At 50.3% G+C, this 25,578-nt stretch overlaps 1 protein-coding gene across 2 annotated transcripts in view; it reads right to left on the bottom strand.

Moving 5' to 3' along the window:
- Positions 1-1,381: 1,381 nt before the first annotated feature.
- LOC119462075 (uncharacterized) overlaps positions 1,382-25,578 on the bottom strand; it is a 74,285-nt gene continuing 50,088 nt past the window's right edge. For both annotated transcript variants that reach the window (XM_037723426.2, XM_037723432.2), the window contains 5 exons: positions 9,275-9,537; positions 8,304-8,367; positions 7,794-7,926; positions 4,713-4,831; positions 1,382-4,195 (listed from right to left, as the gene is read on the bottom strand). In XM_037723426.2, the coding sequence (XP_037579354.1) occupies positions 4,052-4,195; positions 4,713-4,831; positions 7,794-7,926; positions 8,304-8,367; positions 9,275-9,537 (723 nt within the window). In that variant the 3' untranslated portion in view covers positions 1,382-4,051. The remainder of the gene's footprint in view (positions 4,196-4,712; positions 4,832-7,793; positions 7,927-8,303; positions 8,368-9,274; positions 9,538-25,578) is intronic.

Below are 25,578 nucleotides of genomic sequence, written 5' to 3'. Positions count from 1 at the left end.
CTTGAATCCACGGTTCCCTCTCCTAGCAAAGTTGTGATCCTGTGCAGAATCGTTTTGAAAATGCTTTAGGACCATGTTTATTTCCTTCCTCGATGTTTAAGACGGACCTGGGATGCATGACCTGTCGCCAGCAATCCAGGACAATGGCGCTGCATGTATAGTACAGACACCACCGACCGCCCAAAGTCATGGCGCTAATAAGGAACCTTGTCTGGTATGATATGCAGCATAGACTAACGAGTTTGTATACATGAGTACAGAAAGAAAACCAGCGGCTTGGTGTGACTAAAATAAGCCACGCCTTCCACGTGCCACCGCTCCAAGCTCGCCGACCAAATCTGGGCCATCCAGCAGGCCCGCGAAGCGGCGACTAGGCAAGGCCTGGACGTCCCGACGTGGGAGACCTGGGCCTGGGTCATCATTCTGCAGGACACTCAATAAAAGTTTTTACCAACCAATCCACGTGCCACCACCGCAGAAACGTCTAGAGGGGCTTTAGGTATGACGGGATTCGTGATGCAGCCTGCCGACTATGCCTACAGACTTTGGTGGAAGGAATAGGGAGACGAGTCCGCTATGCTGTCGCTCTACTGTCCAGCCAAGTCCAACTCCCTGTTTTGTTCCTCCATCTCATCCCAGTCGCGTCGGTAAGCCGGTACCTACCGTTAGCATGAGCGTGTGCAGAGCGCGGGCGGGCGCAGAGAAAAGCGTTAGTAGCGCAGCTACTTTTGGTAACGCTACCTGCAGGGTAGGATGGCTCTCAACATCAAGGAAGCCGCATGGCTCTCCCCTTTTTTTTTCCCCCAGTGCATGGCACAGCTAGGTAGAGGCTCTTTCTTTTCTCCATCAATGTCACTGATTGACGACATTTGAGACGGCGCACACGAAGACGGACGGTAAGCAAGGACGAGAATTGTTATTGTTTCACTGCAAACAAATACCAGCTCACTTAAATTTCAATTTTTTATGCGGATGAACGCTTGAGTACGGGTTTGTTTATTTGCTAGCTCTAGGAATTCCAACCGACTCTAACAGAGCATGCCAAGAAATATGGAAACAAGTGACAGCGATTGCAATTGGTAACAACAATCAGTGCGGGTGGAATAAAAAAAGAAAAAAAAAAAGAAAACAAGCTCTGCTTAGTCATTTCACTTCTTAAAGCATATGAAATTCTATATTGTGCAATAAACTTTTGCAGCACAGATTTCCACAGAACCCTGTGATCCCTTTCTGTGCCCTACAATTTGAACAAAATTCGTACGTATACTCTGCTTTTTATTTTAAACTTGAATGTGGTACAAACTTCAGAAGCTTTCCTTGGTCGAGCATTAGTTATCAAGTAAGTGTAGCACATGGGCACAGAAAACAGGAGTCATACAAGTTTCTTAGAAACAATAATTTTATTGTTGCTGTATTTTACAATAATATGTATGTACAGAAATAAAATAGTCTATACTCTGCTTTGGTCATTGTAATGTGCCTCAAAAATAGAATTAAATAGAACATTGCAATATATATTCAGCTTCATACTTCACATTCCTGTCCTGTACAGTATCAGATGAGTAAGGTGTAACGACTCTGAAAACACAGTCAATACCAAAATGCCATCAATGCAACAAACAAATCAAGACCACTTTGGCCCCTATGTACAGGGCTGGGTTTTAGGGTGGCAAATGCAAAGAACTGTGTCCAGATAACATGTGACATGGCTGTTGCGATTGCAGGACAACATCGAGAAGTGGCTCTTTAATGTGCTGTAAAGGTCACCAATATGGCATCCTTGCATGTGAAACGTAAACACAATACACAACAATATTTATGGCATTGCGTATAATCCACATATGCACCGGACACTTAGAGCAGATTACACATCTCCTTTCTGGTAGCAGGCAATACACCGCATGAGAGACTGTGAGGCCATAGAGCAGCTGCACACACTATTTTAATTGGTCAAATGCAATAAAAGGATTTTTTTTGTCATAGATGAGGTACACTGCCAGGAGGTCCATAACTCAAGTGTAAACATAGTGCACACCAATCAACCCTGCACATGTATAGAGATACCCGATAAATGTTGGAGGCTGCACCTTCGTTTTTCCTGTGCCTGATATGGAGAGGCTCATTCTGTTTCAACAGGGAATAGGCAGACAGCTGCTGCAACAGAATATGCAAACTGAGCCAAAGGTAAGCAGGTAAGTTTCATGTGGGCAAACTGCACTGATATGCAAGATAACAAAGTTCGAAGGGCCAGCATGCCCACATGCTCTGGCTTGAGTGAGGTCTCACTTCTCGATAATTGAACCATGCTTAGTGTACTTTTGGCTTCATATTCACAGGGGCAGTGAAAACGAATATGAATAACACAGAAATAGTTGTCTTGAGCCTCATAGCTGATTAACATGACATCTGCACACATGTGCAGGAGTACCAATAATCAGGTGAAATAGAGCAATATGTTCACCTTTGTAGTCATACATTTTACAGTGAAGTTGTGCTGGTTACGTCAATGATGGCACATTGCTCTTTACTCTCACTGGATAGAGAGTGCCATGGCAGTTATGATCCAGAAAAATTATCAAAAGGTGTCCCATTTTACACTGTCAAGTAGCTTTGGAGACATTGTGATGAGAAAGAGGGTGGTAAAGTTTCTGAGTGCTACTTGTTTAGGAAAGGAAAAGCAATGCCATCAAATGAAGTACAGACCAGTGAAGCATTGCCGTGGCAGTACTTGCGATAACAATTTACACAGGAAATTGTCATGGGCTTCAATTTTTTAGTGTGCCTACCAATGGCCATGCCAAATAAAAATGAGAAAAGGAAAATATAAAACCCAACTACTTTGCGCTAAAAGTTAATTTGTATGAAGGCAGGCAGCCTGCTAATTCCTTGTTCTTAATGTTTTCAGGTTCTGTAATAAAGGTTTGACAAATATAGCTTGCAATCTGCAACTGAACAACCATAGCAAAATGGAATACACATATGCAAACCTTTATTTGAGAGCCGTATTCTGGCATCTGTTGGAACAAAAACTATTGAAAAGCAAATACAACAGCATGTTACAAAATGTTGAAATTTCACACTTTGTCGAGCCTTCATTATTATCGCTTTCTTGCATGACTAGTATGTTAGGCGCTGATGACATACATGATGACCTGTGGGCTGAGTAATGTGTGGCCCTTATTTGCAATTTTCATTTATCTACAAAGCAATCAAGACACTGTGTGATATATTACATGAATGTGATAAAAACTATATAAATGCTCGGGCAACTGTGAGCAAACATTTCTGGGGATGCATCATTCACTGGCATATATGTCAATGTGACCATGTGGTAGCAAGAGGAGTCCTATGTACTTGTTTATAAAAATTCGTAAAAGTCCAATTGACAATTCTTTTCAATGCTACACTGACCAGCGCGCCAGTGAATTGCTGAATGTAACCTTTTACCAGAATGCTTTGCACATGTCTTTGGTCAATGATATTATACAAGCAAAATGAACATCTCCTTCAAACAGCAGACCATGCTGTCAGGGAATTAATTGCACACATCTACATTTCAAGCTGTTCAATGCAAAAGAAAGCTGCACTGCTCAGATGAAGAAAACCGCTACATCCTTTCAGACAATAGTGGTCCCCCTCTGTCACCAAACATATTCAGGAAGCACAGTTGAAGTTTTAAAACCAATTTACATGCGAGACAGCCCTTGTGCCTACACATAGAATTCGGTATGAAAACCTGGCACCTCGAAGCATGTGCACTTATTAGAGCTGTGGAAAATGAGAATATCCAATGCTCTTTCTGCGGCATGATGGACACACGTTGGTACAGAAATAATGTCTGTCATGGCTTTTGGACTTGTGAACAGGTGCCATAGACTACGTGAAACAATTTCTTGTGCCTATTTCAACAAAATCAACAATGCTGGCCAAGCACACATTTGGTGAAAAAGCACATGATTGGACATTTGCTGCTTGCACACATCTTATGTGGGGCACCGCATTCAAGGAGCATGCATTTTTTTTTCCTAACTACACATCACACTACTGCATTTCAGATGTAAAAGCAGTTCTCGTAGTTGTTGTACGATGGCTTCAATGTAGGTGAATGAATAGCTGCTGGACTTAACTCGTTCCTTGAAACGTTCAAGCGGAAATTGAGATGACCAGTCATGTCTGTTTGACATGTCCAAGGTAGCTGCAATGAATCCAAACAAAGACATTTCAACACATTTGTATTACGTAAGACCAGTGAAATGTAGATGGTTATTTCCTGAAGCTGTCCTTTCTCATTTACCCATTCTCTATTTCAACATGCATTATATATAAATAAAATCTGCTGAGAAGTAACATGTATATGTATCATAATAATGTTAGAGGTTTACTTCCAATCGACCAGCAAGATTTAGTCTTATGACTGAATATCTGAAAAGAAGTGTTATAAGCATGCTGAGAAAATGTAACTCTAAAAATGGAGGGAAAAAAAGTGACGGGGATTTTGTCACAGAGTGATAAAGCAGGTGCAGTTGCAGTCTCTGTATGTGTATTTCGAACAAAATCTGTATCTTTCATTTCTCTCTCTTTTTGTCATTTTTGTGATTATTAGTAACCATGAGCTAAGTCCAAACAAGGCTTCACATGCACTGTAACAAAAAGTAAGAAAAGAAGCCATCTTAGTTTCTATCATATGGCTTGAAAATAATAGTGGAGCTAACCTGGCGTTTTTGATGTGTGCCCTCCTGGTTCCTTCTGAGGTGGAAGGCAAAATGCTCTGGAGATGGCCAGCTCTGTTGGATCCTCAGGGGAAGCTCATTAGAATGGAGCGCTCTTTCATCTGCATTTAAATAGACAGAAATTTGATTCAGCACATATAAGAAAGGCACCAAGTCAGGAGAATAAATAAAAGTGCTTTATATTGCACAACCTGCTTAACACAAAATGACATGTTCCTTCAATGTAAAGTGATATAATTTGGAGGTCACAAATTGAAGTGCATATATATGTTGGCAGTGTAGTTAAATTGTTAACAAGGTTATGCTTACACTAATTATGCTTAGCTGCTGATGTCTGCAATTATGCAATTACTCTTGCTTGCTCATGTCCAATGTTATTGCGCCACAAAGAAAAATGGTTAGGTGCCATTCAAAGTGACCCTGTGATAAACTCTGACATTTTTTCTTCTCCCTAGCAGCAACTATAAGCAGATAATTGCTAGTTCAGCTGCAAACAATACTGAACAACCACAACACAGGCAGTGTCTCAGACATTATCTCCAGTTAGAAGAACGAGCAAGGTACCCACAGGTATTGTTTACCTTGAGGCTCATTAGAACTGACAGATATGCCTGATGCTGAAAATGAGCCACTAGCTTGTATTAGTTTTTCACACATGCCAAATGTAAAGTTTACTAGTCTGAACTTTCTCATTTTTTTTTGGAACAATACCTGAGCAGACACCACAAGTTACTGACCACCTTCTAAACACCTCATCAAAATGCTGGGCCGGTATTTTGTAGCGATGCCTTATGACTTATTCTATACTAGTCTTATCATCCACCGCTCACGGCCGGCTGATCCCGTTGATAACGCGAGCGGACCGTCGCTCTGACCACTGATAAAGCGCGATAAGCGCGAAAGGTTATTAACACCGGAAAGGCATCGCTACAAAATACCGACCCTGGGGGTCAAGGTGGAAACACTTTTAATAGTAACACAATATGTAACAATACAACATCGGTAATGCGCAGATTACTGGTAGTCAAAAGCGACAGATCGTTTGTTTCACCGTCAACGAAGTTGGCGGCGCCACAATCGAGAAGAGAGTGCGAAAGGAAGGAGAGACGAGAGGGAGCAAAGCAGGAGATGTCACTCCCAAGTACTTTACTCAGTTTGGGGGGTTTACGCAGCAGAACAGGCCTACACAGTCGGGGGACTTTGACATTGCATAAAGAACGTCCTCGTCCTCGCTCCAAGACTAAGGCCTGCCCAGCACCGTCTCTGCTCAACACTGCTCCAAGACTAAGGCCTACCCAACACCGCACAGCTCAACAAAGGCGAAGACAAGCAATTAGGATTTGCAGCTGTATGTCAGTCTGATACATGATGATACATGATGAGACAGCGAAGCTGTATAAGCGACTGCTCACGCCCTTCGGAAGTATTAGCTGTCTGCTGCAGGGCAGCATTACTGCTGCGTTCCGAGCGCGGTCGTGGCTGGCTGTTCTTAGTGACGGCTCGTACGCAGGATCCATCGTAGCACCACGCCGTCAGCTCTCACTGCTTCAGCTTTCACCACGTCAGCTTTCACCACGCAGAACAGCCCGCCACGACCGCGCTCGAACGCAGCAGCAAAGCTGCGTTTGAGTTTGCAGCACGAAACCGGCAGCGTTCACCGCCGCAGCCTCCAAGCTGACCTCCAACGTGAAGCCGGTAATCCTAACTTGGGAAATTGTTTTTCTTTACTGGCTAAAAAACCGCGCAAATAAGTATATTGTGCATTCCAGTGAGGTATACGTAAGGCAACCTTTATTGTATAATAATTGATAAAAAAAGTATCAATTTCGCCCGAGAGGCAAATCATTGATTGCGATAGCGAATTATTTGACAGCTATACGCAGTAAGGTTAGTAGTTTTATTAGCTACATGAAATGCTCTAAGATTCGCTTACTAAATTCAAAAGCACAGTGTCACGCCCGCACAGGCAGACATAAACACATCTTACTCGATGACCGCGGAAGCTCGCTATTGGAACGCTGGCGTGATGAAGAGCGGTTGCAGCGGCGAGCGAATTCCCCTTCGTACTGTCTATCGCTTTAACGCCAACCAGGCGCGCGAGAACACAGCGCAGACGGGGCGGGGCCATCAGCTATCGAACCTAGCGCAGATTACATATAAGATGCGCGCGGTAGCGCTCAGCTGTGCCCATGCGCAGCCGCGGTCGGAGTGGAAACGGATACGCGCGCTACCCTGGGTCGGTATTTTGTAGCGATGCCTTTCCGATGCCTTTTCGCGCTTTTCGCGCTTGCCAGTGGTTAGAGCGACGGCCCGCTCACGTTATCAACGGGATCAGCCGGCCGTGAGCAGTGGATGATAACACTACTACAGAATAAGACATAAGGCATCGCTACAAAATACCAGCCCCGCCCCCCCCCCCCCCCCCTCCCCCATCTCGCGCGCGCTAAACGTCGGTGTGCACTCACCCCGCCTTCAACCTTTGCGCACGCTAGAAGACGCCGCCGCACCAAGCCACCATCCTTCTCGGCTCACCCTCGCAAACTTTCCCTCGCACCTACAGCATACGGCATTTGGGATTTCACTGCACCTCACGGCGATACCGACGCCAACGACGGAAATTCGCCTAGAGTGCCCATATACTAATTACTATTGCTATCATACGTTTCAAAGGGAAAATTCGGGATTCTGGCTGTTCTTTAACCTTTGATACCGCCCATGCCGTCACACGCCGGCCTTCAGCGCCGCACGAAAACGGCTGTAGAGCGCCCCTTAACAGCGATTCTCTGTAAAATTTGATTAATGTATTAAGTAGGGCGATGCGACAAACGAAATATGAACACACCACAGAGCCCATGCGATCGCAAAGATTCCTTCAAAAACCGCCAAAAAGGTTCCTTATTTTCTGAAAAAGAAACTTATTCGGACGACATGTATATATAAATTCAGAACAGTAGCGTGATATGCGGAATGCAAAAAAAAGTAAGAAAAAGAAGAAGGAAAGAACGCTGAAAGACGCTGGCCGATACATACGCGATGCATACGGTAAAACTGTCGAATGCTTACAATTTTTGATGGGGCACACTTCGTAGAGAGAGTACTTGGATCCTCGGTCACTGGAGTTGTAGCAGTGAAGGACAAGCTGAACCACTTCTTCCGCTGTTGTCCGTTCTGATACCAGCAGGCTCTTGTACAGAGACTATAAGGCAGGTGGGGATGTGAATGAGGAAGAAAACGACTTCATCAGAACATTCACACATGCACACACATTCATATGCACCAATGTTCAAAAACACATTCGTCTAATTCTACATAAAATTGATAATCTGAATAACAAACTAAGACAACTAACAAACGTGCGGCTCATGGCAGCGGCAGTTCCAACACGTTGTCCTGCCCTTACCAGCTTACGTCACGCTTAAATTTATTGCGATCTCAAGATCCTGAATCCAGTTTGAGTGCTAGCATGCCTATAAAAAGCCACGCGCTGAATCGTTTTCATTTTTGCGAAAAACGTTACATTAACGTGGGTCACGTTACCTTGGCATCAGCAAATAAGTATAAGGAGATACTTACACCTGCCATTAAACAGCTGTCGTAAACTTTGACCAGGCCTCCTCGTCTCATTTGAAGGAGAAATCTGAAACAGATTTAAAAGAAGAGAGAGAGGCAACCAGAAATGGTTTAGAATGCATAAAACACACGTACACGTACACAATGATCAGCAGCAACTTTCAAAATATTTTCTAATGCTGCGCATCAGCTATACTACAGCCAACTTAATGGTGGCTATATTACATATGATTCAACTGACTCTTTTAATCTCCTACGATGTCTGGGGGACTACAGTAGTGACTCGACTGCATTCTGTAACTGAAACTCGCGACTAGAGTCAATATATATATATATATATATATATATATATATATATATATTTGCAGTCTTGAAGCATCAGTCGTGCTTAAGAATCCATTTATTTGTTTGTTTGTTTTCCGCGACAAAGCGCGACTAGGCTGGCCCTTGCAACGATTATTATGGTAATTCGGTCGCAGTCTTATATCAGTATAAAGCGACCTTTCGGCAGAAGAGTATAGCCTCCTATATTCTAAATGGGCTTACGCCGTTCGTTGAATCACTAGTAGGAACAACGAAGTATCAGCATATTTTAAGCAGTGTATTTGCTCAAAATTTCGTAGTGCTTCATCATTATAGCCAGAGAAGAAAGCACTGAAAGAATGAAATAGGAAATTCTGGCACTGTCCTCACGGATATTTACTACAATCCCTTAGCATGCCTAAGCCTTCAAAGTCGGACTGTCATGACTGCGCAATTTCGAAAGTGAGTGTGACACACTGAACGCTCACACGCTGCGTAACCATGCGCAACTGTGCATGCAATTTTTTTTTTTAACTTCCTAAATCAGTATAGAACAAGCCAAATGAATGCTACTCTCCAGTAAATTTCATCTACGGCGTAACCAGTTCAATCGGTGTCCTCGCCATTCTCGTGCATATACACGGTATACGTATACTCCAACGAGCACTCACTTGGAATCGCCCTTCGGATGACATGACTGGAGCTCCACAGGCCGCGCCTCGTCGTCCAGGACCATGATAGTTCGGATGGGAATGCCAGTTTTGCGCACCCACACCTCCATGGTGAGGTAGAAGAGATTCGGGTCCCGGTGCTTCATCTTGAACTTGCTCAGCAACAGGCGCACCACGTCGGAGCTGGAGGCGTTCGCGTCGATGCACAACGTCTTGTACTCCATGTCAGCGCATAGTACGCGCGCATACACCTTCACCATTGTCTGCGCATACAAGGAGAGCACAACAGAGGGTCACACAGGGCCATAGGCAACAACGAAAAGCCAATACAGCCACTCCATTGCGTTTTGTCGCTCTCTGGCAGTCGGCCTGATTTCGTGCGTCGATCGGCGCAAACGGTAATGCTTAAAGCTGTAGTGGCCTCACTCTATAGTGCACTCTAGCCTCTACTAATGCGAGTTCACCGACTGAGCGTCGATATCGACGCCATCATCACTAGCTCACGCGTCTCTCAACTCATGGGCTTTTTATTATTATTATTATTTATTATTTAACGCATTCAAGTTTTCTTAGTGCATCATCTGATCCTGCGCGCAGCGTATTCGTGCTCCTGGTTACAGGAGCTCGAATATACAGGCTATGTATGTAGACATAGCTTACATGGCATGCAGCCTCCTAAAGGCATAGCATGACAAAAGGTTTCTGCTTCTGTTATAGACTGGCACGCAGGCCGATGAACACAATTACAAAACAACAGAATACTGCACCTCCAACATTTCGAAGCAGGCCGACCAACAGAATTACAAAACAAACAAAATATTGCAGCTCTAGACATTTATAAGAAAATGCACTATCTTTCGTGCACAGCGAAAAAGCTCTGACATAAGTCATGGTACATTACCAACCTTCACACAAGTATGCGAACAAAAGAAAGGACGTTCCTGACCGGTTAACAGTATTGCATGCTTTCGTAACATGCGGTTTTAACAAGCGACCCATTATGCTGTGTCGTTTTACATCAATAGTCAAAAGCGTTTTACGTCAATAGTGTGGTGACTGTCACGAGAAGTATTCACGCGTCATGAGCACCGCATGGAGTCCTCTCTACGTTTTCCACAGCACTGCTAGAGGTTATATTATTATTATTATTATTATTATTATTATTATTATTATTATTATTATTATTATTATTATTATGTTAAAGGCGCAACCTTTCACCGGTTTTAGTATAATTCACTATCACGAAACGATGTGAGTCAACACGTACCCTTTGCATTGTATAAGCTCTCCCAATACGTCCACATATCATTGAAAATGAAAGCGGAACCTGGCTCGACCGGAATGTATAACCATACTATCTGTAGTCAGTATTTTTTTTTGTCGGCCTAATTATTGATGAACTGAAAGAACAACCAATTTTGAATTAATGGACAAAAGGACTCAGGTGCTAGGAACTTGTCGAGCGAAATGAGAAAGTATCACGTTTCCGGCGGTCTACCATTCGATCGCGTATATAGTTACTTCTAGCAAAGCAAGTTGGACAGGGCGCGCCGAGGCGTTCGTTTTTGCTTTTAATTTTTAAATTCTTCTTTCTTCTTTTCTTCGAGTGTTCACTTTCGAAGTAACAGCGTAAGACTGATTTTATTCGCGTAGGACGTCAATTTTTTAAATCCCTAATGATGTGTATATTCACGGAGAGAGAGCAAGCATGTGTAATTAGGCGTTTCTGTGAGCGTAATCTCACTTATATGGTCTGTGTGCGTGCGAAAGCGACTGCGGGCTATCTACAACGCATGGTTCCCTTTTAGAGGAAAACACCTTATTACTCTTCAAGATAAAGCGCCCAGAGCAAGTTAAATTAGCAAGGAAGACCTGCAGGTAGTCCTCTACCTAAGGCGTCATATCGGTCACTTTTAGTAACGTAGAAGAAACGCTGGTAGTACTCAGCTGTTTCCATTAAAAGTGAACGACCGCACAAGCGACCTTGCAATGCACACCGCCCCGCAGTCAGCGCAAAATCGCAACCTTGAACTTGGTCACTGAGTTTGCCCTTGTGAAGCAACAGTCGTGCATGCCAGCAGCTGCCGGTTCTCGCCAAGGGTGAAGACTGACGCCATAAGCTCGCGCCTGGCACCGCAAATAAACGCGAGGACGAGCCGCATTCGAACGAAGTGGCCGGAGGAAAGCACGCGAGCACGGAGTTTCCAAGATTGGCCTGGGCGCTATAGGCCGGGCGTCCCACCGCTCGTCGACGGCCAGCGGCACTTCGGCTGTGGTGGTCACGGAAGGGCGCGTACCATCAACGCGGGGAGACGCGCAGCAGCTGCTTTGAGGGAGCCCTTCGCACGCCAGTCGCTTCCGGACAGCGAACGGGTGAACAGGCGCGCGAGCACGGACCAGACGCTGTGGTCCGTGTCCAGACCGACGGCACAAGGACGCGCGGTGGTGGACCGCTCTCCATTTTGCGCGTGGAGAGACAGCAGCCACTGTTCCACCGCGTGAAGTCAAAGAATCAGCCAACCAGAGACGCTCTTCTCCACGGCTCGCACGCAACTGTGGCCACCGCGCTGTGACGCCCGCTCTTTGCAGTGCTCGGACTAATGCAACAGCATGCGGCTCGTAATGAAAAGTGCGCGCGCGGGTATTATGACGGAGAGACACGCGTTTTCCTCGAAGGCACCGCGCAAGAGCAGGCTTGAGGTGCGTTGAATAGCGGATGAGAGGAGTTGCACGTTTAGGCAGACTTTCCGTCGCCCGCCTTCGCGCGTCTTTAGCGCAGAAGACCCGCGTGAAGCACGGCGCTTTTACATCCGTGAAAGTTGGAAGACATTGAAGAGTGCGTTGCGACGAAAAATAAAAGAACTTTTGCGCTCACATGATGACGTATAGGAGCACAGAAAACATGCATTGCCATGCGGACGATACCGCCTACGCACTCGGTGAATAGCGGCGGATATTCGCTCAGCAGTGCCACCAGCCGTTCCAACTAGCGCACAGTCTGAAGAAAGAGAGGCACCACGCCTCCGAGCGTCGAGAGTTACAGCGCAAGCGTGCGTCGCAGAGAGATTTGCGAAATGAAACATTTAGATATATCTGGAAAATAGAGGGACAATAGGCGGAAATGGGGAATCCGCGCGCGGTTGGCATTCGAAGGAGTGAACGAAAGCGCGCATATACACATCTCGGCGGCGGCCGCGCGCGTTCCGCTGGTCCGCGCAGAATACCGCACCCACTGCGTCGAGGCGGACGCACCCGCTGCTGGAGATGAATCTTTCAGCGATGGGCCGCTCGCGGAGTGCACCGCCCCCAACGGCAGCGTCGGCTTGCTGCGAGCGAAGCCCCCGCCGTCAAGGAAGCGTTGCCCCCGGTCGTGTTTTCTGAGGAGAAACGCCTTAGCGGATGTGGGCTTGCCCCCCTCCCGGGCCTAAATCGATCGAGGAGTCCCCGCTTGACGACCTTCCTATACAGTTCTCCTCGAAAGAGCAGGAAGACGCAGCCGCAAGTGAAAGTATACACGCGGCCTCCACCACGCCACGACAGCACTGGTCTCACTCCTTGCTACACAGGCATGGACGGTACGCGCAAAAATCGTATTGTCTACGGAACAAAGCGTGACTCAGTGAATGGAAACCACGGTCAGCGATAGCAGAAGCTATAGCTGTCTGCGCGTCTTCAGCAGTCTCGCACGTACGGCAATGCTTACCGCTCATTTTGGCGGTTGTAAATGGCAGGTCGCCGAATGAAACGGGTACGCACCTTTCGAAACGGATTCACGTCCTTGTGTACATTTCGTACCGTGACATGACGCTTTAGCACGAACTACGCACTTCAGATATGAAGCAAGAATTTCTGCTCGAAATCGAGACCGGTGTACGTCATTGATAAAAAGCAGATATGAATGCCACGAAATGTTTTGTTCAAGCTGTGTCACGCGTTTCATCACGTGGCCACCATCATGAATCAACAGCCAGCCACGGGAGGCGCTGCATTCTGTCAGTCTTCCAATGTGCTGTACCAAGCCCCGTGCAACAATTGGCCAGCTCGCGGCTTTCCCTCATTCCCTGTTGCTCACATATTCTGCACACGAGCTTTGTAAAAGCCAAACGATACTTCTCGTTCGTGCACAAAACAGAGAGGCGAAAATGGTCCGGGTACTTAGCGCGTAGAAGCGGCGTTTCGAAACACCGAAAACTTTCGCTGGCGACCCCTTCAGCGAGAACAGGGCCGACGCATTCATTACGTGTGAGAAATTGTTACGATGCGCACCGACGAGAAGAGACCCTCAGTCCTCGCGGCGGCGGCAGCACTCCGGAGCAGCTTCTGTGGCGCCTTGGTTAAGCCGCGACATTATGTAACGCCACCGCATAATGACCGACCGCGCCACGTACAAAGGACGCCAGCGAAGAGCGCTGTGCTTCTGCCGATGGGCGAATGGATTCTGCCCGGAGGTTGTGAAATTTCGAAGCGGCTTTTCGAGAGCAGCTCGCGCCGCTCGTCCGACTGCGCGCGTCGGATCCCGTCGGGCTCGGGCAACCGCGCGCGTCCGGCTACGCACCGACTGCCAACGTCCAATATAGACACAGCAGAGGCCGCGTCGTCCCATGCAGGCGGCGACGCGTGCCCGCAATGTGGGTCGCCCGTCAGCGGCACTTGCAAATTCATAAGACACGTTCTCGATGACCTGTTCTTGCCGCATCAGCTAACGAAGACAATCGCGCATTTGCAAAGCGCGACTGTCGCCCCGCGACAAAACGAGCCCACAATGGTGCGCGGTGGACGAGCGCCGGTCAGTCGTCCGCGGCTTCCGCGTCTTCGCAAACGGCGCCAGATCGGGGCTCCAGATAGGGCCGGCGGCGACGACACGTCGGGCCCCGTTCCTCCGGGAACGCGTGCATCCACGGCGACCATTGTCCCAAGCCACGGCCGCTAATGAGCCGTGCGGAGGAATTCCCCGGCCTGCTCGCGCGGTTCCTGGGAGCACGTCGCGCGACGGAATGCTCTCTCGCCGGCCTTTTTGAGACGCCTCCGCGAAAGGGCGACGGAAGCGGCTGCTCGGAAGGAGCAGGGGGGCGCGCACACGGTGGTGGTGAACGATCCCGTGAACCCCTTGGCGCGCACCTTCCAGAGAAACTCCAGCTGCCAAGTGCTTCAAGCGATCAGAAAAAAGGCTTTCATGAACCAGCTCTGCTTGGCACGTTCGCGGCGATATTAGCGCGTGGTCTGTCTGCCTCCTCTCTCCATGCAAAGACAGCACTACAGGCTCGGTTAATAAACTTTGATCCCCGTAATATGCGTTGTTTTCTGCCGCTCCAGGAGCAATATTCCAACTGTGCCCTGCTGTTCAACACGGCGGTGAGTACACGTGTCTAGCTCGCAACAGTACGTCACACGATTAGCGAACATGAGCGCAACACCAAGAGGGGGAAAAAAAGGGCACATTTAAGGCAAAGTTACTTGAGAAGCAAAAAAAGCCCCATCGCGACTGCCACGCAAGCGCACGCGGTTAGGACACGCATGCAAGGCACGCCAGCACGCAAATTTTTCATTAAGGACGGAAATAATTGCCGCATTCCAGGCAGCCGCGGCGCTGACGATACGCGACCGCAGGCTCCGTGCGCCGTCGCTGGAGCGCATTAAGGCACACCGTGTCCGAGACGACCGTTGAAGACAGAAAGACGGCGGCGGGCGAGGGGGGAACTAAAGTCCGACGGCGGCGATTATTCGTGCCGCCAACGACAAAAGAGCGGCGTTGCGACGGCGACGTTACACAGGTGCCGAGGGCTCGTCGCCGCTCGGCTCCGTCGGAAAGCCCCCCCCCCCCCCCCCCTTCCCCCCCAAACTGGCCGTTGGCATGCGCGCACTCTCGCCAGTCCCAGCCAGAGGACGACGACGCTTCTTCCCTTTGTTGCGAGCTTTTGTAATTGCCCCGCACGCGCTCAGCCGTGACGCCATGATAATCCTGCGCGGGCTCTGCACTCCCGACGTCACGGACGTCGCAGGTCCGGTGGAGAGATGCCCTCCTCTCGCGCTCTCCCCCTCTCCCACTCCAGCCGTTCAAGACAGGCCGACCTTGGTGCTCTTTAACCCTTCGTCGCAAGGACGCGCCTGTTGTTGCAACCAGATGACTCGCTTCCCAAGCGCCACTTTTAATGCCAGTCGCATGCACCAAGACAGAGGACGCGCTTCAAAGAAACACGTATAAATTTTTGCGACCGGCCGCTTCGTTCTGTTTCGCCACCTCTCGCCCCTGCAGTCGGCAGACGACGCGCGTCGTTGGACAGTGTACAAGCACCATGTACAGACGGCAACGGACAAAACGTGACAGCGCACAGCTTTCAGCGCATTCTGCCCGTGTCTGATGTCGTACTCCTAAACTTTACGGTGCAAGCCGCGCGAGTATACATGCACTGAAGGACGCGCGCTCAGATTTATCGTGTTTTCTTCCGTTGCCGACTGTGCATGAAGCGCTCGTGTCGTCGTCGTCTTCTTCGCCGTTCTATATAGTCTCCATTTGCGCTGTTCGATCCATGCATGGCGTTTGTAACGCCTAAGACCAAAGATTTACACGACATCATCCACGGCACTGAAAGCCCGTAAATGCTGTGCGAACAATTCTCCAATTTATTAAAAATGAAATTCAGGGGTTTTACGTGCCTTGCAAACACACGATCTGATTATGACGCATGCCGTAGCTAGGGGAAATTTGGACCACAAGGGGTTTTTTACCGTACACTTTCTTATGTGTAAGCAAGTACGCAGGCGGTTTTGCAGTTAGGCCCCCATTGTAATGCGGCCGCCGCAGCTGGGATCGAACCAGCGACCTCGAGCTCACTGCCACAGGGCTATCGCGGCGCGCAAATTGTACAATCGCTTGCACAATTTGCTCGTCGGCTGCTTAATTTCGTATATTAGTGTGATGCTCAGAAGGCGAGAGCGACTTCAATCAGACGACATGGCGAGCAGAAGCGCTCTATATACCGTTTCTTTTTCGTTCCCATAAAAAATGTTTCACAGAACGCTTAGCCGGAGGCAGATCGTCAGTGTGCTTATCACTCGTCGTCTCAACTAGAGTCGCGCAACTCTATACGCCTAGCATCTCGAGGCGCGTTCGAGAGACAACAGCACTATTTACGAGCTGCAAAAGGCGACCGCTCCATTCCCAGCGCAGAGGCTGCGACCTTCGCCACCGCTGAGCAGATCAGTCGGTGCAATGAACCCGCTACTATGTGCCGGGCTCATACTGCCTTGCTACACGATGTATGCGCGTAAGCGTCTAGCACGACTTCGAGGGAATGAAGCACGAGCAACGAGGGCATACTGCTCGCGGCACCATGCAAACACTGAAGCGCGTGTTACTTTATAGCAAGTTGAATTTATGCCACAAATGAAAGAGGAGCAGAGCGCACAAGAAGCCGTTTCAGCAGACCTCCTGACGGATTGAGAAAGAACTCAAGCAACTCAGTAGCTTTCATATATGGTAGCTGTGTTGTATTTCATGTCCAAGAAACGGTCTTCGAGTGGTTTCGAGGAGCTGCGTAAATCTACTACTCGGGAACTGTTTATTTAAGGAACTCTTCGAAGAGTATACAGTTACAATCGCAGAACTGCAACCCCCTTTTGCTGCGCGTTTCCGTCTACAGCTTTCGTTGACAATGACAACAAGCGGACTCATGATAAGATCACATTATGAATCGACAGCAAGAAAGAAAGAATACCCCACAGGAGAAAGGAACTGTCGGCGGACCGCTTGACCAATCTCATGTAGTGGCCGGTTTCTGCACAGCATGCAGTTAATCACAACAGAAATAAATAAGAAAAAAAGAAAAGTGACACTGACGGAGGGACATAACTGCAACCAATAGGACGTTTACGGAGAGTGAGACAGGACAAACGCTGACGACGAGGCGGTGACGACACGGTGCTGTGTACGCGTGCGCGACCTTTTAGCGGCATATATGTCCTTAATAATAATGTGGTTTTATATTGGCGCAACGGCTAGATATGGCCAAAGAGCGCCAAATATGTCCTTCAGCGAGTACATCAACTACAGGCCGAGATGCACTTCTTTGAAGTGGCGGTAATGTTCGGGAAAGCGAAAACAGGATTCCTGGAAGTTCGGATCACGCGAGGAGCGGCCGAACTTGGGCAAGCCTCGGTCTGGGCCTCCGCCGCGTCAGCGCCCCGAGGTGCGGTGCGCCACGGGACCCGGCAAGCAGCTGGCGAGCACAAAGGCGGGCCCCGGAACGGCACGGCGGACCTTTAAAGATGGCGGCCGCCGCGCGTGCATCTGCCGCTCCCCTCTGGTGCATCCACCGGATGTTCTCGGCCGCGGGCCTCCTTCAAGGCGGGCGAGGGGGACAGGTCGCTCGCGCCGCGACCAGCCCCGGCGACAGATGGTGCGTCTCGGGAGATGCCCCCGCCGCGGCATCTTCCTCCGCAAAAGCAAGCGACGCGTGGTGCAAACGGCGCACGTGGTGCAACGCGCACCGTCTTCACCGCACGTGGTGGTGCACCGAAACGTGTCGCCCCTCCCCCGAACCTGCGCGCAACTCCGAGTGCTGCTGTGAGCACTGCAGTGCGCGCTTTCCCCCTTTTCTACGGACTATCCACGCTTCACTCGCTTTTCCATCATTCAACGTTCGTGCTCGAGTGCTAAAGAGAAAAAAAAGAAGAAAAAAAAAAGCGTGTTTAGAAGAGGCCAGTAAGTTCATTAGTTGGTTCCATTTGTCGTGATAGTGAATCGCGAGGCATTATAATTGGCCATCGTCGACGGTCGCTTCACGTGGGAAATGTTTCGGTGAGCACAGCCTACTGCAATTAATTAATTAATTATTTAATAAGAGTTTACCTGCACATTCTCACGCGACGCGAGCGCGCAATCAATATAGTCCAAGTTTTCCGTCAAGTTTGAAGATATAACCGGAGGTTATACGGCAGAAACCCCCATAGCTGACTACCTGCGAGCGCCTGCCTCTTCGCTTCATCGCTTGCGTTTCCCCCGTGGAACCTGGCATAAATAATGCGGTTACACGAACTTCCCGCGAGAGTGATTGAATAGAGGAACGCATCACGTCGACGAACGAGTCTCGCGAGAGATTCCAGGGGCGCAGTCGCGCACTGCCTCGGGTGGAGACATTCGAGCGCGCCCGTCGGAATGCTCGCAAATACAAACTTGGTGGTAAAAAAAAAAAAAAAAATAAGAAAAGAGAAATGGGGCAGCGATATCTTTACGCGCCGCTGCAGAAAGGTGTACGCATTCAGCAGGCTAGATTTTACCGACCCCCTATGAGTGTTCTGCCACGGCGACGTATACTATCACGCCGGAATGTGAAACACCACCGGGAAAGGAATAAAAAGTGGAGCAACTCTTACGCTTAATTACCTGAAAATATGATCTCGCGCAACCGGGCGCAATAATCGGCGAATAAATCGCAGCAGTGTCAGACAAAAAGGGCATGTGGAAGGGGAAATTTGCGTTCCAGTTTATTCTCTCCTGTTCGCTTTTCATTCCAGCGCGGCACATACGTATACGTACTATACTATCAGCAGTTTTGTCTCACTTTTCCTTTTAGCAGCAGTGCGCCCTGAAAGGTGCAAAAGACGAAGTACGATCTGTTGTTTAATAAGCGTCCTCACTGGTATACATAAACCAACGCCGGTGGGCACTTTTCTAAAGCCCTGTCGGTCCTGGCGCCTTTCTGTTTGCCGAAAGTTCAAATTTTCCATTATTCCTGCACCGTACTTGTCATCCACTGCAGCAACCCATAAAGGCGTCCCCAGGTACATGCACCGTAATATAAAGTCAGCAAATTATGCACTCCCGTTGTCCTTCCAGTTGAGGAGGAAGCACCGACGGATATATGCAAATAAGCCTGCTTCACGCGAGGTCTGGGGCAGTCGTAATCTTTCGTTCTCCATATACTGTGCGTGAGGAGTGCGGACCAAACAATGGGGTCATGTGAACTAAAGCAAAGAGGGAACAATCATCGCAGTACCCACTAAGCAAACGTGTGTTCCTTGCGTTCTCGGTTAGCTCACTCATATATGTATATGCAGTCTAACTTCCGGCTTCAGCATCAGAGAGGCAGGGGATACCAGATTTGGTAGCACTGCACGACAACTAAGGTACATCCGATACCTGTTTGACGGACTAGACGCATAGCGTTAGTGTATGTGTGTGCGTGTGCGTGCGTGCGACTACTGATGTGTATTTCGTTTGTGTTTCGGTTCTATGTTGATTATTGTTGTCTGTGTTGCAGCTTACAAGTTGCACTTTAATTTTGCCTTGTAATTCGGACGTTCTTGTGTGTACCTCCATACGTGAAGCGTCACTGTTGTCGTCTATTCGTGCTTCGTTAGCTATACCTATTACTTGCGAGATTATTAGCCCTTATACGACTAAACAAACGAATAACTAAAAAGTTAAATCGGTCTGCTTATATTCGGCAGCGTCGTGGAAGCTGGCATATGGGGACATTCGTAACGCCGCGCGGACGCTCCTTCTAGAGCTGCTTCACCATATATACACGAACTTCAGGACGCATTGCGTAAAAGAAATGTTACCGTTCCTGTTACCGTTTGCAGGAAAGAGCCGCGGCACACGACCCACATGTGGTCTGCACGGGTATGCCCCCTAGCGGATGATCTAATTATAGAGCCTCCAATTAACCGGGGATCCCCACAGGACCCGAGAGCGCACGTCACGGCGGACAGCCGCGCTGGTGGCACCTGTGCCCAGCTGTCAGTGAGACGCAGGGCCGCGGCTCGACCTCGGGACGGAGGGAGCGGCGGCCCGCTTTTTTTCTCCCCCATTGAGGAGCGCCGTTTCTCCCCGCCGTGTGCAGCTGGCGTACATGCGGAGAACTTCCGGGCAGGAAGCTGCTCTCCTTTCAGACGGTTTCCTGCGCTCCCTTTAAACTGTTTAAAGGGGGGAACCGGGGCTGCGGCGCCAGTTCCCAGCGACGCCGGACACGCCCGCCGTGCGGCGCCCGCGGTGAATGGTGCAGTGTCGCGCTTATCGCGTCCTGGCCGCCGAATCCAGTGCCGCAATGGGTCTGTATTCGGCGCCGCGGTCAAGATGAGTCGGGGCTCGGACGCACCGCCATCACTGCCCGAAGAGACTTAGAGCAGTGCCTCCGTGCATACGTGATATACTGCCGAGCGGTCATCCACGAGACCTTGAAAGCGACAGCATGTTCTATGCCTGGCTCGCAGGCTTCAGCGAATGTCGCCACGACTTAACGAAATTTGCGAATTCGTTCTAAAACTGCGCCCGGGAAGAACGAGAACACCAGTTCTAAACTCCCCGAGACCGTTCTCTGAAAAGAAGGTGCTGTGAGTAAAACGCGCACTCCCGTCTTTCATACCGATTGTAGCAGTGACTGATATCACACGCTTCACCCCAAGCTCTACATAAATGAAAAGAAAAAAAAAAAAGAATGAAAGAAACGGCCCAAGCTGTTAATCTGCTCATTTCGCAACTAAAGAAATGGCCTCGACGATTCAGACTTTAAAAAGTCACGATAGGATGACTTTCCTATATGTAGATGACAGTCGGGTGCTGTAACGGAGGCTCAACTCGGCAACCCATCGGAAGGACGCGACGCACGCTAACTTGCGCTGCGGTGCGGGACGTGTGCAGCAGAGTGTACCTACACACCGTGAGAAAGGGCTCACGGGCGGTGCCTGTTCCGCTATGGCTGCGCCCGTCGTGTGCTTTCCCACCACAAAACCCGGAGCCCAACCTCCGGCGTCAACAATGGGTCCGCTCCCTCCCCTTATCCCGCGCGGAAGTATTCAACGCTCCTTTGAACGTCTTCGCACGGACGGAAATTGGTAACGTTGATTTACGGCAAACTAAAGCCGAAATATTAAAAAAAAGGAAAAAAGAAATGGAAGGAAGAAAGAGCAACCAAGTCCTTGAATAAAAATGTATGAGACGAATTTCACAACTTAATTTCTGGGGGAGAATATACAAAAGGGCAGCAAGATTTGCTTTGTTCCCAATTCGTTCCATCGAACGTGGTAAGCTCCTGCAGGAAAGCTAGCGAGAATATTTACTCGAAAGGACCTGGTGTTGCAACCGGCATCACTTACGTAACATCAGATCCACGCACTGCGCGAGATAACATTCGCTACATAGGCCGAGGCCGCAATGGCCAGAGTGCAATCCGCGATTTGTCGTTTGAGATAAGCTCAGTCAACGCCCCGGACACATCAAAGAAAACGGACATCGCGACTTCGGTGAATTGAACACCGCCTCCACGTGCGCGCATACCTGGCCTGTTTGCCGTTATCGCTGTCGTCAGGAAATGCATGAATCTGCATTGGACACGCGACGTCTCACTTGACGCAACGGAGTGCACACCTGATGCGGCATGTCAGCGAGGGGTTATTGCAGCCGGATCTTTCACTGCCATCCTCTATTTTTAAACCTTTCATCCCCCGCCTCCGATTGCTTCATGTAAATATAAAACACAGCGAGAGGCAACTCCTTCTTTCTCCTAATTATATATATATATATATATATATATATATGTGTGTGTGTGTGTGTGTGTGGTGTGTGTGTGTGTGTGTGTGTGTGTGTGTGTGTGTGTGTGTGTGTGTGTGTGTGTGTGCGTGTGTGCGTGCGTGCGCGCGCACTTTTGGGCGAACCTGCGATTAAAGCACCAACGAAGGATATATGGTGATAGAATACATTGTCTTATGAGAGGGGTATAGGAGAGAAAAAAATACCTGCTGCACTATCGGAGGTAAAGATTGGCGGATTCAAGTATTTTCAACTGGACACAAACCCACGCTCGGGTAACCGCCCGTTGCGGTTCGCAAGCGGAAACGGAGTACACCTGGCGTTGGCGCAGACTCACGCGGCATCCGTAAATAGCTACACAGTACCGCACAACGAACAAAACGACTCGTTTCAGGGAGCTGCCCCCGAAGAGACTCTGTGAAATCAGCACGCCCTCAACGCCCACCATGGGGTCGCGTATGCAGGCAGTGCCATTGCCCAAGAACCGCAAGGACAGGTGGCACGCCGCGCACTATAAGCCCGGCCGCGTCCGAGACATCCCCGCATGACCGTCCGGCCGTATCGGGGCGGGCGTCTCACTCCGTGGCACGCAGGCTGCGGGTAAATAAGTAAACAAAAGGGAAGGCAGCGTGGGAGCCGCGCGTGCAGCGGACACCCCTGGCCCAGAAAACAACGGCACAGCGTGGGTGAGCCCCACTATACAGCGGCACGCACCGCGGCGTGCCGACCACAGGGCCAGAATTACGACGCCGTGGCCGCTGGCTATCTCCCTCCGACGCTTCCCCGCGGGGCCCAACATAGCACCGAATCATCGCGTGCCCGGGAAACCGAATCGCACGGCCCGATCGCGCCCCGCGGTCGCCGGCGGCAGGGCCGCTGCGTGGACGGAAACGGCGCGCACATGACCGCGCTGGGTTCGGCCGATAAGCGGACCCGACCGCGACACGACGCCAGAAACGGCACGGCCCACGCCGGGATCCGTCCGACATACGTGGCCGCGCAAGAAGAGTATGTATACGCCCGCACGCCGCTCATTGAGGAGGAGAAAACGCTGCTGCTGCTGGGCGTTGCGTAGTGAGTAGCGCGGGCGGACTACGCAGCTGGCCGCGGCCGCCGAGGAGAAACCACGTCGTTGCAGCCCAGTTGGCTCGTTCGACATTCCACGCCACGATTCATGCGCGCCCACGGAGGTCGCCGGCGCGCGGTCACTGCGGTGCGCGAAGTCACGGCCCTCCCAAACGGACGTTCTGCGGAGGGAGCCTTAACGGCTTCCGCGATATATACAATGGCAATTAGCGTGGGCCGTTTGCCAGGCTGGTTCTTGTTTTGAATGGTCAGGTGAATAAGCGCACGGAAACCTTCACGGAAATCGAAAAGCTGCGACGACTGCACAGTAAATGCTCCTACAACTGTGTGCCTATGTGTCAGCGAAAAGTACAGCAATTTAGCATTAAACAGTCCAAGACGCGAAAGGAATTCCAAGATTGTTCCTACTTCGAGCATAATATTAACGACACCAAGTGCAGCGAAAAGCACGCGCATGCACACGTGCGTCCGAACGCGCACACATACAGATGTGCACACACTTGCGCGCAGAATAAAGGGCAAGCATACACAAAGAAAAGGGAATTCGCAGCTGCGCAAGTAGCAGTAGCGACTGCTCATGCCTTCGGCACGTGAGGGCCCAATAACCGTAACGCAAACAAGACGGCGCGCGGGGCCAAACAGCGATTGATCACAACTGCCACACGCAGACGTGACCCTCGGCCGCCCGGCTGTGCTAACGTAACCTTCCCAGATGGACGGGGCCAAGGAATGCACGGACCGAGCGGCGAGCCACTCCTTCCCCCTCTCCCCGGACATGCAGGGGCTGGACGTGCGCTCGAATACATAACGAAAGTGCGGCGCCCTGCGCGTGCAGTGTAAACACCGCAGAAATCCGGCCTAGCCCAAGAACGCTCCACGGTCGGGGGAACCGAGACGCAAAACACGAAGGGCAGGTTCCGAACCTCGGCCCCAGACTGGCGCCGGATGAAGGGCACCGATTCAGCGTCCGCGTAGCGCGGCTGCAGCGACTGCGCCCCCTGCGGCTCGTGTCAAGGGCGAAGCTCGCGGTCCCGCCTTGCCCAAGCGGCTCTTCTGGTGCCGCAGTTCGATGTGGGTCGAGCAGGACGCCGCCCGAGCCAGACTCGAAATTACGCGTCGGCTGCACGCAAACTGCGTAGTGTATGCGGAATGGAACAGCAATATGCAACGCCGGGTGGTCGCCACAGCGCCAATTCTCAAGCAAAGTTCCTCGTTGTCGCGCGAATGAGAACACGCGCGCGAGCACGCGGGCTTGGATCACTGCCCGCTGTGGTCAATAAAGGACGTCGCAAAGGGCTGCACGCCAGGCTCGCCGGGGCCCTGCAACACCGCAGGAGACCGCGGCGTTACACGCGAGAAGCCCGCGCGGTGCGAGCGAGCGCCGCAAACGAGCAGAGCGCGCTGTTTCCCACGCAGCCGAGCACGATGAAGAGCGGCCACGTGTATTATACGCCAGCTGTCGAGCAGAAGTGTATACAAGATGTCAGCATGCAGGGCGCAAAGCTGTCACGATCGAAGCTGCTAAATTCCTTTGGCAGGCAGTTCCTCGTAACCTATCAATGGCAAGAATACAGCCGGTCGACATCACGCACGCACGGGATAGAAGTGGCTCAACGCGCCGTCAAAGGGGGCTGTTTCGCTGCGCATATGCTAAACAACCGGTCCAGAGCTGAGCGGCTGGTGTGGCTGCGCCAGGACGAATGAATGCCGAACCAGAGGAAGGGCAATCTGAAACGGCGCGTATATGTATATTCGAACTACCGGGTTACGACAGCGCGCACTTGCCGAGGACGCAGAGGAGTTTGTGCATCGTATAGAGACGGGCATACTGCGTTCACTTTGCAGCTGACCAACTGCGCTGAACATGCATACGAGGCACGTACAAAGACAATCCCTGCTCTTAACAAGGCAAGTCGCCCTTGCCGCTCCACTTCGCTGTCGAGAGTCCTTCGTGTCACTTAGCTGCTCGTGATGTGACACCATTGTTCCGTTGTGTCGCACTCGCTACGGGATTGAGTGCGGTCGCTGCTCGGAACACCAACCACGTTTCGCCCGCAGTAAGAGTGCCGAATTGCCGAGCACGCCAATATATTCGCGGGCCGGCAAACAAGACAGCATATAACGTGAGCTGCTCCTCACTTCTTTTCCTGGCTTATAGAAAAGACGGAATAAGAAAAAGAGAACTCAACGACAAGAAGAGTTTAGGAAGCAGCCACAAAGGCGGACAGCGCAGAAAGAAGGCACGAGCGCGAGAGCCAAATGCAGGCGCAAGGCCAAGTTTATGACGATCCCCAATGAGGACTCTCACGTCGAACGCCCCCAACCGCACGCAACACGACTGCCCATTGTACGAGCGCTATCATTAAACCGCTCGCGCTGGCACGCCAGCGAGAGAGAGGAACACGCTAAGAGGTGTTGCTGGTCTTGTGAAGACTTCTACAATAGCAGCCACAATGAGCCGGATTGTAGCCGGGCAGAGGTAAAGGCGCGTGCGTCAGCGCTTACGCACTCCGTGTATACCTGAGGACCCACGGACACATTACTCACTGCACAAGGGCGCCGCAGGTACTGCAGCCTCCTCGACCCGAGAGATGCCTTGAATGGCGAGCAGTGCTATCTGGGCCAGCACGTTGCCTCGTTGGGGGCGCCACTAATCAGGGGACCCCAAAACAAGTGCAGTCGCGATTTA

This window comes from Dermacentor silvarum, chromosome 1 (assembly GCF_013339745.2).
Source record: "Dermacentor silvarum isolate Dsil-2018 chromosome 1, BIME_Dsil_1.4, whole genome shotgun sequence".
Classification (NCBI taxonomy): Eukaryota; Metazoa; Arthropoda; class Arachnida; order Ixodida; family Ixodidae; genus Dermacentor; species Dermacentor silvarum.
Note: the sequence above shows the minus strand (reverse complement) of the source record. Positions and strands in the feature narration are given on the sequence as shown.